Source organism: Spea bombifrons, chromosome 3 (assembly GCF_027358695.1).
Source record: "Spea bombifrons isolate aSpeBom1 chromosome 3, aSpeBom1.2.pri, whole genome shotgun sequence".
In the NCBI taxonomy this organism is placed as follows: domain Eukaryota; kingdom Metazoa; phylum Chordata; class Amphibia; order Anura; family Pelobatidae; genus Spea; species Spea bombifrons.
In genome coordinates this window covers 100,006,128-100,021,619 of record NC_071089.1, presented here as the reverse complement: position 1 = coordinate 100,021,619, position 15,492 = coordinate 100,006,128, and the positions used below count along the sequence as shown (strand labels likewise).

Here is a 15,492-nt window from a genome sequence, read left to right as displayed (position 1 = left end):
AGGTAAGCATTTGACAGACACCTCTTTATACAGGGAATCAGTATATAGCAGCGCCCCTCAACGCACACCTAACAGTCCGGGATTTAGGTATTACTCAGGTGTATTTAAGGTGTTTTGGTTTATTTAATGGAGAAACACCTTAGACACACCTGAGTAATACCTAAATCCTGGACTGTTAGGTGTGCGTTGAGGTGAGGGTCGAGGAGCCCTGCCATATAGGACACCATTTTATATAGTTATGACCTTGATTTACCGGTGTTTAACCTTTTGAGTGCAGGATGCTTTTAGAATAGGCTCTGAGCAATAACAGTACGTGATTACATGCGGGTGCAATATGTAGAATGATGCATAGTTATCATGATAGCAACCAGTTCAAATGCCATGATTGTCTCACACTGTTGCATATAAATAAAGGTTAAACTGTACTGTTATTGGCATTCAAGGTCATATTTGTTTCCTAGTACATGCCACGTGCTCCCAAGCCAGTCCTTAATTTGAGATAGAAGATTCATATACAACAGCTCTTGGGTCTCAAAATGGCTAATGTGCAAGGACCATCACACATATTTATAAACAAGTCTGTCAGTCCGGAGTACAAAGAGAATATGACCTGGTAACATCCTAAGAATTATGTTTTTGTGATATTAATTTAAATATTGACTATTTATTGATGATTAATATTAATGAGACTTTATATATTATAGAAATATTTTGGCATTTACATTTGCTGTATATTATATATTAGATGAAACATTTCAAAAGTAAATAGGCTAAAGGAAAAAAATAAAGCATTAACCTATATACTATGACAGATGTTAAGTGATGATTATCTTCTGCTTTAAAGAAAGCCATGATGAGACAGAATTCACATACATAAGAAGGCAAACAAAAGACTCTTTCAAAAAATAAGGTCACAAACTGATTTGACCGGGTGCTAGGGTGCCAAGGGCAGATTGCGGATTCAATCAGGTGCTTCCATCTAGTGGTGCTGCTAGGAACTACATCTGGGGTCACGTGAAAATGAGGGACTTGTGTTCAGGGATTCCATATTTCCCCTTGTTCTCTTCAAAGAGCTCTTGAAGTGCGTTAAGGTACTTTTGATGGAGTGACTCAATTTCCTCTTGTGTTGGGTTTGACGTTTGGGCCACTGGGATCGGTCTGCCAACTGTGAAACACAACAAAATGTGAGCTATTTCACTTCAATACAACAAAATATTATTTAAAATCTTTTTAATCACATATAACCATCATCAGACTCATTATGCTGATAATTAACCTGCACCTAGTTTCAAACCATAATAAATCAAAAAACCCTGATAATTCGTTTAACTTAAATATCAGGTCTTAAATTACATACCCACAGTGTGAATGGGCTTCCGGTACGGCATTAAGCCGAAGCTGTACTGGAAGATCCCGCGGGCATGAAACAGCGGCATAGAAAATCCCATGATTTTCTGCAACTTCTCCTGGACCGATCGCAGCAGGGAGCCTTTTGGGTTAGGCACTTGGTGGAAGAGCTCGTTCTCCCCAAACGAGAACACCGGTACCAGATGAGCGCTGCGAAGAGACAGATTAAACAGGATTACAGGTCAGTTGAGAACCCCTACTTATTTCATTCTGTTGGGGAGCTAGCACTCAGATGGGATCTGTCCAGCCTGGAGGCAACATCTCATAAATAAATAGTAGGATGATTACAGTGTGACCACAACTATTTTATTTTACTAAAGACTAACTGTGCAGTATATAAAAGAGGCAAAAAATACCCCAATTATCGAGACACATACTATACTCTTCCTGGCCAGATCTGAGAAAAAAAAAATCCTGTATCATCCGGGTAATACATTTTTTTTTAAGTTCAAAATTGCATTCACCTTCCATAGTTCTCCAAAATAAAAGTTGCAGAAAAGGGGTGATAAAGTTTTCGGAAATTGGCAATAAAAAATGGTGTTTTCTCCCACAAATGTGTGTGTATATATATATATATATATATATATATATATATATATATATATACACACATACACATTATATTTATATATATATATACACACACACACACAAATATATACATACACACACACACATAAATATACATACTGCTACATAAGTAGTAAAAGGTATCACATTCATGGACTTATACAAAGTTACAAAGTGTTTGGTAATTCAGTTTTTTTTATATTGTTACATGGAAGTGCTAATGCGTCGTCTTAATGAATTACTCCCATTGTATAGAAAAATGGAAATACATTTGTTAGGGAAACATACCCCCGCTTCATGGCTACTTTGATGAATCCTTTCCTCTTCAAGATGTGGAGTGTTAGGTTTCCAGGGTGTGCGTCCAGAGCCTCCTCGGCTCCCCCGATCACTATGATAGCAGCATTGCCTCCATTCTCTTTGGTTAATACATGATTGACGCTCTTCTTAGAGGCAGAAACCAATCCTATGAATCAATATACAGGATTTACATACGGTGTTATATGGAGATTGTGCAGTGTGTTCCAGATCAATACACAACAACATCTATTGTTACAATCCTTATTAATGAAATATACGTAGCTTTTTTTAATTTACTGACGTAAACCAGTCCATGTCCACTATGGTAGAATAATATCAAAACAGGTAGAGCTTCCTCAAGCCACAAGCTCTCACAAATGCTCTCACGCTAACTCAATTTGGAAATATAAAAAGTACCTATTAATGAACTGTGTTAAGCCGACTGAGCCTTACAGATAAAGAGGCACGCACACAGCAATGTGATCGATACCTGGATGCATCTCAAACCGTTCAAAGGAAAAGAGCGCCTCCTATATTTTTTAAATCAAGGACATAAGAGGATTTTTTCAATGAATGTCTGCAGTAAATTGGAAGCTTTTAAGATTATAACAATAATTAGCATAACAAAAATAAAATGTTAAACCTCTATTAACGTGAAATCCAAATAAACTATCCTGTTGTACATTTCATGTTTTACAAGGTCACATGTTGGAAACCATGATGAAAAGAGTCGTGTTGTTTCGAGTGAGGTATGGAGTTTCTGGAGAATCCCGATCTCTTACCTACGCTCATGATATACTCTCGAAAGAAAGGACAACGGAACCAGAAGGGAAGGATGTGCAGGTAGGGCGTCAGGCCTGGGAAGAGCTCTGCGAAGCCCGTGTAGTTCGTGCAGAAGTTCGCAAAGGCACCGGCGACCAGGACTCCGTGAGGATGGTACCCCATCAGATAATTGTGCTGTGGGTCCAAATCCGCACTTTTCACAAGCTGGGGGGAAAAGTAGTTTAGTGCTCTGCTCTGAGAAAAGGGGTAATCAGATATTAATAACATTCTGTTATAGTCCTATTATATACACAGTTATTGTATTTATTTTAGATTTATACATATAAACATTTAATGTGTAAGGTTCAATCAGATCCGTTTTCTCCCAAAGATCAGCGAAGCAATTCCCCCCCTTTCCTCCTTCCTTCCCTAGTCTTTAGAGGGGCATTAAGGGAAGAAAGAGGGGACTTAGGCCTAATGGAGGGTCTATTTCTCCTACATATGGACACTTGGGAGGTTATACCTTGGTTTGTTGAAGGAGGTAAGGGCAAATAACCATGTGACCCGGAGCTTGACCGGGTGACAGTAGTGCTACCCCTATAGGACTGTTGACATCATATGGTTTTCCACAACTAGAACATATTTTAGGATCACACAATTATACCAGCTACCCTTACCTTAATTGGGAAATAATCCTTAAAAAACCTCCACACAGTCCAGTTTCGCACCCACTGGCATCTCTGTCCTCCAGTCTGGGGAGTCTCCCAGTCAAGGTAGAGCCAAAGAACATACAGAGCTATCAAAAGCCATAATCTTGCAAGGACCAGCAAGAGGAAAATCCCCACACAGCACTGTCCTGCGGAATGACATACAAAGGATATTCAACAAGGGCAACGTCAGCGGGGGAGGGCTGCTAAGGACTTGTGTCTCCCCCAAAGCTCTTCGCATTTCTTGTATGAAATACAAGAGACTGAGTGAAACCTCTGTGGGTGCTCAGATTTAGAGAGAATTTCTGAGGAGCACACACTTCAAACCAATTTAATGGTTGATTTATCAGAAGTGGCAGAGCCAGCCCTTACATGGGACCCAGGCGGCACTTTGACGGGGGAAGGGCTGCAATTTGCTGCCCCAAGCATTGGTGGATCCAGAGGAGGCAATGGGGCAATTGGCGCTACCCCCTCTCCCCAAGAAAGCAGACAGCATGCTCCACAAGTAGCGATAAAGAGGTAAGTCGTGAGTCACAGACTTACTTCTTTATGGCCCTATTGTCAAGAAGAAGGCCTGGTTGAGGAGGGTCACCTAAAATCGTGTTGCTGGAGTACCGCGGCAGCGAACTACATGGAAGGTAAGACGGGGTAAGTGAATTGCTTGTGTCTTTCTGTCTATAGTAAAAATGTTAGCCCACATGCTAACATACCCAGGCACACAAATCCAGACAGAAACGTGTCATGTGTATCTGTATGTGTGTCAGAATGGATTTGTGTGTATGTCAGGGCATCACAGCATGTAGGTATACGTATGTGTTGTCTGTCTGGGTTTGCATGTACCTTACACACGGTGTGCAAAAAACGTGTTTTTCCTTCAGTGGCAAAACGGCTGCATGAAAAGTGGCCCTAGTGAAGTACCCTGGGGCCATTTACTATTGTATGGAATAAAAATTAATATATATTAGGTTCATTTTCCCCAGTTTTTTTTCCTTGTAAAAAAATATTTTTTCCAATTTTTTTCTTATACATATTGTTATATATTATATATGGCATGAAAAGACAGAGGCTTACTATATAGTCTAGGTACAATACATTAGGACGAGACAACTTGTGAGAAGAAAAGCAAAATGTCAGTACAGGTCTTAAGGATAACAAATAATCTTATTCAATGAAGGGGTTAATACTGTACTGTGAATTACATTACCAACAATCGTATTTTAGAGAAGGAGAAACCACGCTCGGAGATTCCCATCAGTAAGGTGAAGCTATCCAGAGATGCTCTTCTCTATATTTCTCTGATAACCTGTATGAACCTTCCCGATGACAGTGATTCAGAAGAAACTCTTTAAAGATGACAATGCATCAACATGATTCTAAGAATCATTCCTAGAGTCCTGACTTGGTATGGCCACTTTCACGTTCCCATGAAACCACCAAACTGTTTAAACATAATGAATTATATCATTAATTAGAGAGAGAAAAAACAATTGAAAAAAGTGAAATAAGTGCATTGATATTCAATAAATGAATAAGAAAGAGTTGAATTAAGAGTTCACACTAGAAAACTTGTTCAAGGCTCCACAATATAATAATATCTCCATTTGTCGGGCTTTTGTATTGGACCCACTTGCCAGATAAAATTGAAGATCTGTAACCAATGTGATGAAAACCAGGAATACATCGCTCATAACGGGTTTCAGATTGAATTAATTAATTTTTATTTATGTATATTTTGAAGAAGCCAGGTGTTGTATCTTTAAAACAATATCAACATGTTGTCAGTTCCATTGTACAGTTGTGTCTATGTTAAGTATCCATCGTGTATTTAAAATATTTGAAATAAAATTAAAAGTGTAGCAAAGTCTTGGTATTGTTCTTACTGAGCTCCACAAGCAAAATGGACACTTAACTGCATACGTTGTATGATTTCTATTGAAAGGTGTATGTTTGGACATCAGAGGTCTCTCCTACAGAAGAAATGGCGACGAAAAGACCTCTGAGGTCTAGAAAGCTTATGTGCTTATAGCATGGACCAGGTTAAAAAAGTATAAAGATCAGTGGGTGCAGGGTTATGTAGCAAGAAGGAAAAATAGGAAACTAGAAATGTATGTACCTTTGGTATCCAGGTAGATAATTCCGATACCAGCCTGGAGTTAATTTTTAATTTTTTTATATATATATATGACACCCCAGCCTAAAAAGCTTCCATCTTCCAATTGGTGTACCCAAAACAAAAGTGCTCTGTGAAGACATGTAGAGTATGTTCTCTCCTCCATACACAATGAAAGTTTGGTGCTGGTACATGTCAGAGGTAAGGGTGATGCACAGTTCCCAAAACCACAGTGCATTATCAATAACAATAAAACGTGGTGGGGTATACCTTTCTGATCAATGTCAACAGCCCTACCTAGTGTTAGGCAAAACCACAACATGGTATACAAAAGTTGTGATCTACCTGACCCAAGTTTCCGTGTTTAATACATAGGTACTTTAAGATAAATTTGGAACTGGAAAGAATTACACTTTTCTACAGTTCCAGCTAAAGATTTTGAGAAACATCCTCTGATCCAAAGACAAAAATGGCATTTTCTTTGTACAATCCCCCCACCAAACGCACAAAAAGTCTGCTATAAAAAAGGTATTAGGACAGACTCCTTAGGTACCACTGCCCTTCCTGTCCCTCTCTACCAGGTCTCTGTATCATACAAAAATAGGGAATTGGAAATGTTTTCAATAATATATATATATATCGTTCTGCTTTTGCTTTAACAGTAGGATTGCAATGACATCCTGGAGTGTTTTGATTCTGTTTTAGTTATGTTTATTTTTTATTAATACTGCTGTATTTTTGTAATACTGTATTTTCTGACACGATCACAGTATGTTGATCTCCTCTCCGTATCTGGTCTTGTTCACTGTTCATTCTAGAGTCTTTCGGACCCTGGTATGCTTACCGATTTGTTTTAGCGGACCGTTGTTTTACTGTGCAAACGCGGGAGGTGTCTCTCATTCCTCTAATGTACACACTATAACTTGTCTTTACGCATACCTTGAATAAATGGAGATTTGAATTGAGATAAAAAAACAAAAAACCGTAGGATTGCTGCAACTTAATAAAACAAGATGAAAATGTAGGGTATTTTGATGGCACATGACCTACATAAAAACTCTACGCAGCTATCAAAAAGTTTGTTCCAGGCAAGTTAAAAACAAAATAATGTAAAACAACCTATGCATGTAGGGTATTTCCATAATCTAAAAAACACATACTGGATTTCTCTGCCATAACTCATAACCTGTGCCAAAAAAATTCTAAAAAACACAGAAGCGTTGGTGAAAAAAAATTCAACAAAGTATTTCTATAGCTAATTTCGGCAGTGATTGGTGGCCAAATGTCTGCTTGGACTGTGTCCTGAAACCACTAGTGACATATCCTAGATTGGGTGGTGTTCATGGCTTCTTTGTTTAAAATTTCCAGTTACAAACCCAACATACTAAATGTAAAAAAACCCAGTTCCAAAACAGCAATATACACCTTATAAGCCCAATTAAAATGCTCGAAATGCATAAACAATCTGGACACCTGAATTGTTGTTGGGGGTATGTTCTGTCAATTTAACTGATTTAGTGAGGGTTTAGATATATATGAAAAATATGGGGTTTTAGTATTTTGTATAACAATACTCATTCTAAATGTTTAACTATGATGTGTGTGAAGATGTAAGTGACGTCTAAACATGAGACGCACGGATGCAAATTTGTAACCTTTTAAATTCATACATTGTCCTTTTTGTACACCTGTGCATTGGTGTTTTTTAATAAAGCATGAAATACCTGGCAAAGGGCCCTGAGGAAGCCAGCCCTTCAGCTCTTTAGCATACACACTGGTTGGGCCCGAACCATTGGTCTGGATAAACTCCATTCATTTTTGTTATCACATATGGTTACAGCTACTTTTAGTCAATAGTATAAAAAACACAACAGAAACTGATAGTCATTTAATTTGTTTATTATTAATTACAAAATTAATAGTCCAATTAATTAGGCCTGAAAGCAATGATCATGGTGACAGCTACCTCGAGACTCACGAAGAGTCACCTTTCAGCACGCAGGAGAGGAAAAACCACCCTAAGGGTGGAAACCTCTGGGGAACCATGGCTTGAAAGATTGTCCTTCCCTCTGGACACTAAGAGGTTAACTGTGTATTTATACCTGTAGAAAAGAAAAGGCAAAACGTAATTGACAACACGGAAGCACAAAGCTTCTGTGGATGATTATGCCTCCACCGCAAGCTCTTTCCCTGTAATAGACTGCGTAACATCATCAGTTCAATATAAACGGACATCGCATTAAAAATAGACATCGCATTAAAAATAGACATCGCATTACACATGGAGATAGCATTAAACATGGATGTAGATCTACTCACAGACATAGCATTAAACATGGACATAGCATTAAACATGGACAGAGCATTACACATGGAGATAATGATACACATGGACATTGCATTACACAATGACATAGCATTAAACATGGACATAGCATTTGTCACGGAGCTGGCTAGTCCGACCGACTACCTCCGCTGTCTTGTGCTCCCTTAGCCTGGGACAACACACTTTCCCCGGTTCCCCAGTCACTAGCCGAGACTCAGTGTAGGGTAAAACCAAACGAAGACTGATTTATTTTGGACACACAGGGCTGGATATATCCATCAAAACACACATTTACATAAAATAAGCTATTGAGACACAAACTGCCCCCCTTAATCTGCCTCCCAGAGACAACAGGGGCAGTAACTAGATTAACAATACAATGGGGGGGGCTGATTTATACAACATTAAACTGAAACAATGGCAGTCACTCCCTGGTTGCAGATCCTGGCTGTATGCTGGAGATAATCCCCTCAGCCAGTGATGAGATGGTACTGCTGGGGGTAGCCACAAAAGTCTTTACAAACCCAGGGCCCATAGTCAATAGGGAGGAGGCTACCAGTTAGGCCTCTCCAGTGGTCCCAGTGATTGAGGGCTCCGTCACAATTCTCCCCCCTCCAAATTGGACTGACACAGGAGGAAACCCCAAACCGGTTGACTCCGTAGTCAGTCAGTTCATTTGGCCCATCAATGCCCTCCCAAAATTGTTGCTCCTGCTGCTGCTGGGGAGATGGGCCGGCTGCGCCATCTTCCGGGTACCGCTGGGGAGTGATGTCTCCTGCATCCCCTCCCTGGTGCTCCTGCTGCCGCAAAGGAGGGAGGTCAGGTTCCTCCTGTCCCGGAATTAGGTTCTGCCGCTGGGGAGATGGACCGGCTGTTCCACCTCCCTGCTTCTGCTGCTGAGGCGGGTCGGCCGCTGTATCTCCCTGAATTCCTGCAGCTTTGGTATGTGCTGGGCAGAGGCCAGCGATGCTCTGCCCTGTTGCCAGCGCTTCAGCTGGGGTTAGGGCATTTTCTGAATCCGCCACTCCGCTGTACTTCCGAAGTCCGGATCCTCCTGAAGACTATCCCATAATAATCCTGGGCCACCAAAGTCATAGCCCTCTGGAGAACATTCTTTCACAGTTCCCCAATATGCTTGCTCTGTATACCACTGCAGAGCCCTATAGTAATTTTCCAGCTCTACCTCCTGTTGGACCAGCTTGTCCAATTTGGATACCCATTGCTCCTGGGGTTGCTGTCCCAGGAATGACATGCGTAGTTCCCGCTGGTCTCTAATCTTTTGTTCGGTGCTTGGAAGACACTGACCCCGGCATATAACAGCCCTCTGCCATAGTGACTGTCGAACCAGATGCCTCAGATTCTGGTATTGTTCTGTAGGCAGAGTAGTGGTGTAGCAAGAGAGGATGACCCACAGCAGCCCCTGGAATTCTGATACCACATCCATGTCCTCGTCAAGGCGACCGAACTCTGCCGTCCTGTTGGTTAATCCCGGTAGAAAGTGAGTGTCCCTCAGACTAAGAAGCAATCCCACTGCTTGCCACCAATGTCACGGAGCTGGCTAGTCCGACCGACTACCTCCGCTGTCTTGTGCTCCCTTAGCCTGGGACAACACACTTCCCCCGGTTCCCCAGGCACTAGCCGAGACTCGGTGTAGGGTAAAACCAAACGAAGACTGATTTATTTTGGACACACAGGGCTGGATATATCCATCAAAACACCCATTTGACTGAAGGGCAGGGCAGGTTCATAAAGGCAGGGTAATCACAGGTAACAAGGCCCAGCTGGATGTATTGGCTAGGGCTCAACCCAGGTAACAAGGCACACCTGAGTTCTGAGTGCTCCAGAGGGCGGAGGGCAGCCACTAGTGGTAGCAGATTTAAACACCACAGGTATAAAAAAAAGCCATGGTTCAGGCAGCGAAAAAGTGGTTCCTGACAGTACCCCCTCCCCAAGGAGCGGTCACTGAATGCGAACAGTCTGAACAAAATCTGTACACCTTTAATAAACTGAGCAGAAGGGTGTACTTAACGTGATTTCTTCTTTTTCTTTTTCGGTAAAGCTTGTTCACAGATCTCCAGGTCTTCATTTCTGATTATATTGCCATTAGAGGTAATAACACAATCAAAGGAAAGGTTATCTGTGGTGCAATCATAGGTCAAATTAGGACTGGATGCTGAAGAAGTTGATGAGAAGGTATGATTCAATGCTTTCTCTTTCCATGTACCAGGGGTCACATAGCTGCCCTGTACCCAGGGCACTACTGGGGGCAGGGGGGTAGTACCAGAACTGCACTGGTTCAAAACAGGAGAAGCAGACTTGGTGTGGGAAGCACTGATGGAAGGTCCCTTCCTCCTCAGAGATGGAATAGGGTCATGTATCTTTGCTATCAGTCCAGAGGAGATATTAGGGGCTATGGTAGTCTCTGGTGTATCACACTTTGCTGAGGTAAGAGTGATAGGAGTTGCAATCATGGCTGAACAGAAAGCAATAGGAAGTTCATCCATATGGGAGCAACCCACACTGCCACAGACTGTAGAATCACAGAAGCTGCATTCCATCACAGAACAGTCATCAGGCTTCAGGCTTCAGCTGGACATCCACTGGAGTTTGAGAAGCATTAGGAATCACCAGGGGTGGTATATACTCCATGGGTTCACTGTCCTGGGGAATAAAGCTACTTCCCCTTTTAGGAGAGCTCTGTGCTTGTGACGTAGACTGTTCAATCAGTACAGAGGGTTTGGGAGGTTTCAGAGGACATTGGGTGATCCAGTGTCCCTTTTTGCCACAGTAAAAGCAAGCCTCATCATCATGCCTTTGTTGCAATTCGGTTGTGGTAAGGGGTTCACGTTTCCTAGAAGATTCCTTTTTCATACTGGTAACAGGCTTGTTGGATTTCTCAGGTGATGTAACAGATGTAGGTGAATGGTCTTCATGAGGACACAAAGCAGGGAGTCCGCTTGGAAGGACGCAAAGCAGGGAGTCCGCTTGGAAGGACGCAAAGCAGGGAGTCCGCTTGGAAGGACGCAAAGCAGGGAGTCCGTTTGGAAGGACGCATAGCAGGGAGTCCGTTTGGAAGGACGCATAGCAGGGAGTCCGTTTGGAAGGACGCATAGCAGGGAGTCCGTTTGGAAGGACGCATAGCAGGGAGTCCGTTTGGAAGGACGCATAGCAGGGAGTCCGTTTGGAAGGACGCATAGCAGGGAGTCCGCTTGGAAGGACGCATAGCAGGGAGTCCGCTTGGAAGGACGCAAAGCAGGGAGTCCGCTTGGAAGGACGCATAGCAGGGAGTCCGTTTGGAAGGACGCATAGCAGGGAGTCCGCTTGGAAGGACGCATAGCAGGGAGTCCGCTTGGAAGGACGCAAAGCAGGGAGTCCGCTTGGAAGGACGCAAAGCAGAGAGTCCGCTTGGAAGGACGCAAAGCAGGGAGTCCGCTTGGTAGGACGCAAAGCAGGGAGTCCGCTTGGTAGGACGCAAAGCAGGGAGTCCGCTTGGAAGGACGCAAAGCAGGGAGTCCGCTTGGAAGGACGCAAAGCAGGGAGTCCGCTTGGAAGGACGCAAAGCAGGGAGTCCGCTTGGAAGGACGCAAAGCAGGGAGTCCGCTTGGAAGGACGCAAAGCAGCGAGTCCGCTTGGAAGGACGCAAAGCAGCGAGTCCGCTTGGAAGGACGCAAAGCAGCGAGTCCGCTTGATCAGGACGCAAAGCAGCGAGTCCGCTTGATCAGGACGCAAAGCAGCGAGTCCGCTTGATCAGGACGCAAAGCAGCGAGTCCGCTTGATCAGGACGCAAAGCAGCGAGTCCGCTTGATCAGGACGCAAAGCAGCGAGTCCGCTTGATCAGGACGCAAAGCAGCGAGTCCGCTTGATCAGGACGCAAAGCAGCGAGTCCGCTTGATCAGGACGCAAAGCAGCGAGTCCGCTTGATCAGGACGCAAAGCAGCGAGTCCGCTTGATCAGGACGCAAAGCAGCGAGTCCGCTTGATCAGGACGCAAAGCAGCGAGTCCGCTTGATCAGGACGCAAAGCAGCGAGTCCGCTTGATCAGGACGCAAAGCAGGGAGTCCGCTTGATCAGGACGCAAAGCAGGGAGCCCGCTTGATCAGGACACAAAGCAGGGAGTCCGCTTGATCAGGACACAAAGCAGGGAGTCCGATTGATCAGGACACAAAGCAGGGAGTCCGATTGATCAGGACACAAAGCAGGGAACCAGGAACAGTACAGGTGCCGAGCCACAGCAGGAAGATCCATAGACTTCAATACAAAGGCCCTGACTGAAGGGCAGGGCAGGTTCATAAAGGCAGGGTAATCACAGGTAACAAGGGCCAGCTGGATGTATTGGCTAGGGCTCAACCCAGGTAACAAGGCACACCTGAGTTCTGAGTGCTACAGAGGGCGGCCACTAGTGGTAGCAGATTTAAACACCACAGGTATAAAAAAAGCCATGGTTCAGGCAGCGAAAAAGTGGTTCCTGACAATAGCATTAAACATGGACATAGCATTGCACATAGAGATAACATTAAACATGGAGATAGCATTAAACACTGACACTGCCTTACACATGGATAAAGCATTAAACATGGACATATCATTTGTGACAGTGTAAACCCCAGGGAGATGCTTAGTGTGGCATTTGGGTAAATATGGGTCCCTGGGGTGGAGCAATTGGAGAGCAGGGTGGGCCAATGCTCCGTTTCCCCATGCTGTGGAAATTCCATGCCGAGTTTTCCAGGAGGCAAGAAATCTGCAGGATCCGGTCCGGGATTCCTATGGGGCCGGCATCAGGCACAGGTGCTGGACATTAAAAGCCCCTGGAGCTTGATACTCAGAGAGACTGTTGGGGGAAGAGGAAGTTCCCTGTGCTCCTAGGGCAAGGAGAGGCCCCGAAGAAGACAATCCCTGAGCCAAGTGAGGCAATACCTGCCTGGACGTTTTGTGTGTTGTCTGGGGGAGGTTTTCCAGAGCCTGGCGTAGCTGGGTCTGGCTGGGAGGTTGAGGTAGTGGGTGATTAGGCTGGTCAGTCTGGACCAGCATAGTTCAGTTAGAGAGGGCTCCAATTGGGAGCTAGGTTTTCTTTTGCAGGTTTCACAGATATGCAATACTTTTATCCAGCAAAAAGATACTTCACGTCCGGATCATCAATAAGTCGTCACAAACACATCAAGGCCATCCTCCATAAGCATATGTATTTCAGCCAGCAATACACAAGGGCACATACCATGCAACAGTCAAACAGTGGTTTTTGGGGTTTAAGCGGTTAAAATAAAGCGAATTTTTCTTTTTTTTTTGGTTCCTGCTTTCTGCCCACAGACCATAGCAGTGCTTTGCCCGCATCCTCCACCATATGTGACAAACCCTATAGCATGAGGGCCATACATGTCACTTTTAGGGGTCCTAAGCACCTAAGTCCTCCAGGGCAATTAGAGCCAGGAACAGCAGCTCATTTTTTTTTTTGTTTTTTTTTTTTGGTTCCTGCTTTCTGCCCACAGACCATAGCAGTGCTTTGCCCGCATCCTCCACCATATGTGACAAACCCTATAGCATGAGGGCCATACATGTCACTTTTAGGGGTCCTAAGCACCTAAGTCCTTTAGGGCAATTAGAGCCAGGAACAGCAGCTCATTTTTTTTGTTTTTTTTTTCTTTTTTTTCCTCCTTATTTTAACCGCTTAAACCCCAAAAACCACTGTTTGACTGTTGCATGGTATGTGCCCTTGTGTATTGCTGGCTGAAATACATATGCTTATGGAGGATGGCCTTGATGTGTTTGTGATGACTTATTGATGATCCGGACGTGAAGTTTCTTTTTGCTGGATAAAAGTATTGCATATCTGTGAAACCTGCAAAAGAAAACCTAGCTCCCAATTGGAGCCCTCTCTAACTGAACTATGCTGGTGCAGACTGACCAGCCTAATCACCCACTACCTCAACCTCCCAGCCAGACCCAGCTACGCCAGGCTCTGGAAAACCTCCCCCAGACAACACACAAAACGTCCAGGCAGGTATTGCCTCACTTGGCTCAGGGATTGTCTTCTTCGGGGCCTCTCCTTGCCCTGGGAGCACAGGGAACTTCCTCTTCCCCCAACAGTCTCTCTGAGTATCAAGCTCCAGGGGTTTTTAATGTCCAGCACCTGTGCCTGATGCCGGCCCCATTGGCATCCCGGACTGGATCCTGCAGATTTCTTGCGTCCTGGAAAACTCGGCATGGAATTTCCACAGCATGGGGAAACGGAGCATTGGCCCACCCTGCTCTCCAATTGCTCCACCCTAGGGACCCATATTTACGATCTGGATAGCACCTGTACCCAAATGCCACACTAAGCATCTCCCTGGGGTTTACACTGTCACACATTACACATAGAGATAACATTAAATATGGAGATAGCATTAAACACTGACACTGCCTTACACATGGATAAAGCATTAAACATGGACATATCATTTGTGACAGTGTAAACCCCAGGGAGATGCTTAGTGTGGCATTTGGGTAAATATGGGTCCCTGGGGTGGAGCAATTGGAGAGCAGGGTGGGCCAATGCTCCGTTTCCCCATGCTGTGGAAATTCCATGCCGAGTTTTCCAGGAGGCAAGAAATCTGCAGGATCCGGTCCGGGATTCCTATGGGGCCGGCATCAGGCACAGGTGCTGGACATTAAAAGCCCCTGGAGCTTGATACTCAGAGAGACTGTTGGGGGAAGAGGAAGTTCCCTGTGCTCCTAGGGCAAGGAGAGGCCCTGAAGAAGACAATCCCTGAGCCAAGTGAGGCAATACCTGCCTGGACGTTTTGTGTGTTGTCTGGGGGAGGTTTTCCAGAGCCTGGCGTAGCTGGGTCTGGCTGGGAGGTTGAGGTAGTGGGTGATTAGGCTGGTCAGTCTGGACCAGCATAGTTCAGTTAGAGAGGGCTCCAATTGGGAGCTAGGTTTTCTTTTGCAGGTTTCACAGATATGCAATACTTTTATCCAGCAAAAAGATACTTCACGTCCGGATCATCAATAAGTCGTCACAAACACATCAAGGCCATCCTCCATAAGCATATGTATTTCAGCCAGCAATACACAAGGGCACATACCATGCAACAGTCAAACAGTGGTTTTTGGGGTTTAAGCGGTTAAAATAAAGCGAATTTTTCTCTTTTTTTTTTTTGGTTCCTGCTTTCTGCCCACAGACCATAGCAGTGCTTTGCCCGCATCCTCCACCATATGTGACAAACCCTATAGCATGAGGGCCATACATGTCACTTTTAGGGGTCCTAAGCACCTAAGTCCTCCAGGGCAATTAGAGCCAGGAACAGCAGCTCATTTTTTTTTTTGTTTTTTTTTTTT

General features: G+C 44.1%; 1 protein-coding gene across 1 annotated transcript; it reads right to left on the bottom strand.

The window, feature by feature from the left end:
* Window positions 1-899: 899 nt before the first annotated feature.
* On the bottom strand, window positions 900-3,984 carry LOC128484101 (2-acylglycerol O-acyltransferase 1-like). Its single transcript, XM_053460421.1, has 5 exons — window positions 3,829-3,984; window positions 3,057-3,291; window positions 2,266-2,440; window positions 1,358-1,557; window positions 900-1,165 (listed from the first exon to the last, which is right to left on the bottom strand). Exons 1-5 carry the CDS (start codon window positions 3,982-3,984, stop codon window positions 1,011-1,013), a joined length of 921 nt encoding a protein of 306 aa, XP_053316396.1. The 3' UTR covers window positions 900-1,010.
* Window positions 3,985-15,492: the final 11,508 nt, after the last annotated feature.

What these genes read in the sequence shown, in the direction of transcription:
- LOC128484101 (XM_053460421.1), bottom strand. Translation starts at nt 3,984, where the DNA reads ATGCGAAGAGCTTTGGGGGAGACACAAGTCCTTAGCAGCCCTCCCCCG. An exon ending in AGAGTATATCATGAGCGTAG is followed by an intron (nt 2,441 to 3,056) that starts GTAAGAGATCGG and finishes ATTGATTCATAG; the next exon opens with GATTGGTTTCTGCCTCTAAG. An exon ending in GAAGCCCATTCACACTGTGG is followed by an intron (nt 1,166 to 1,357) that starts GTATGTAATTTA and finishes TGTGTTTCACAG; the next exon opens with TTGGCAGACCGATCCCAGTG.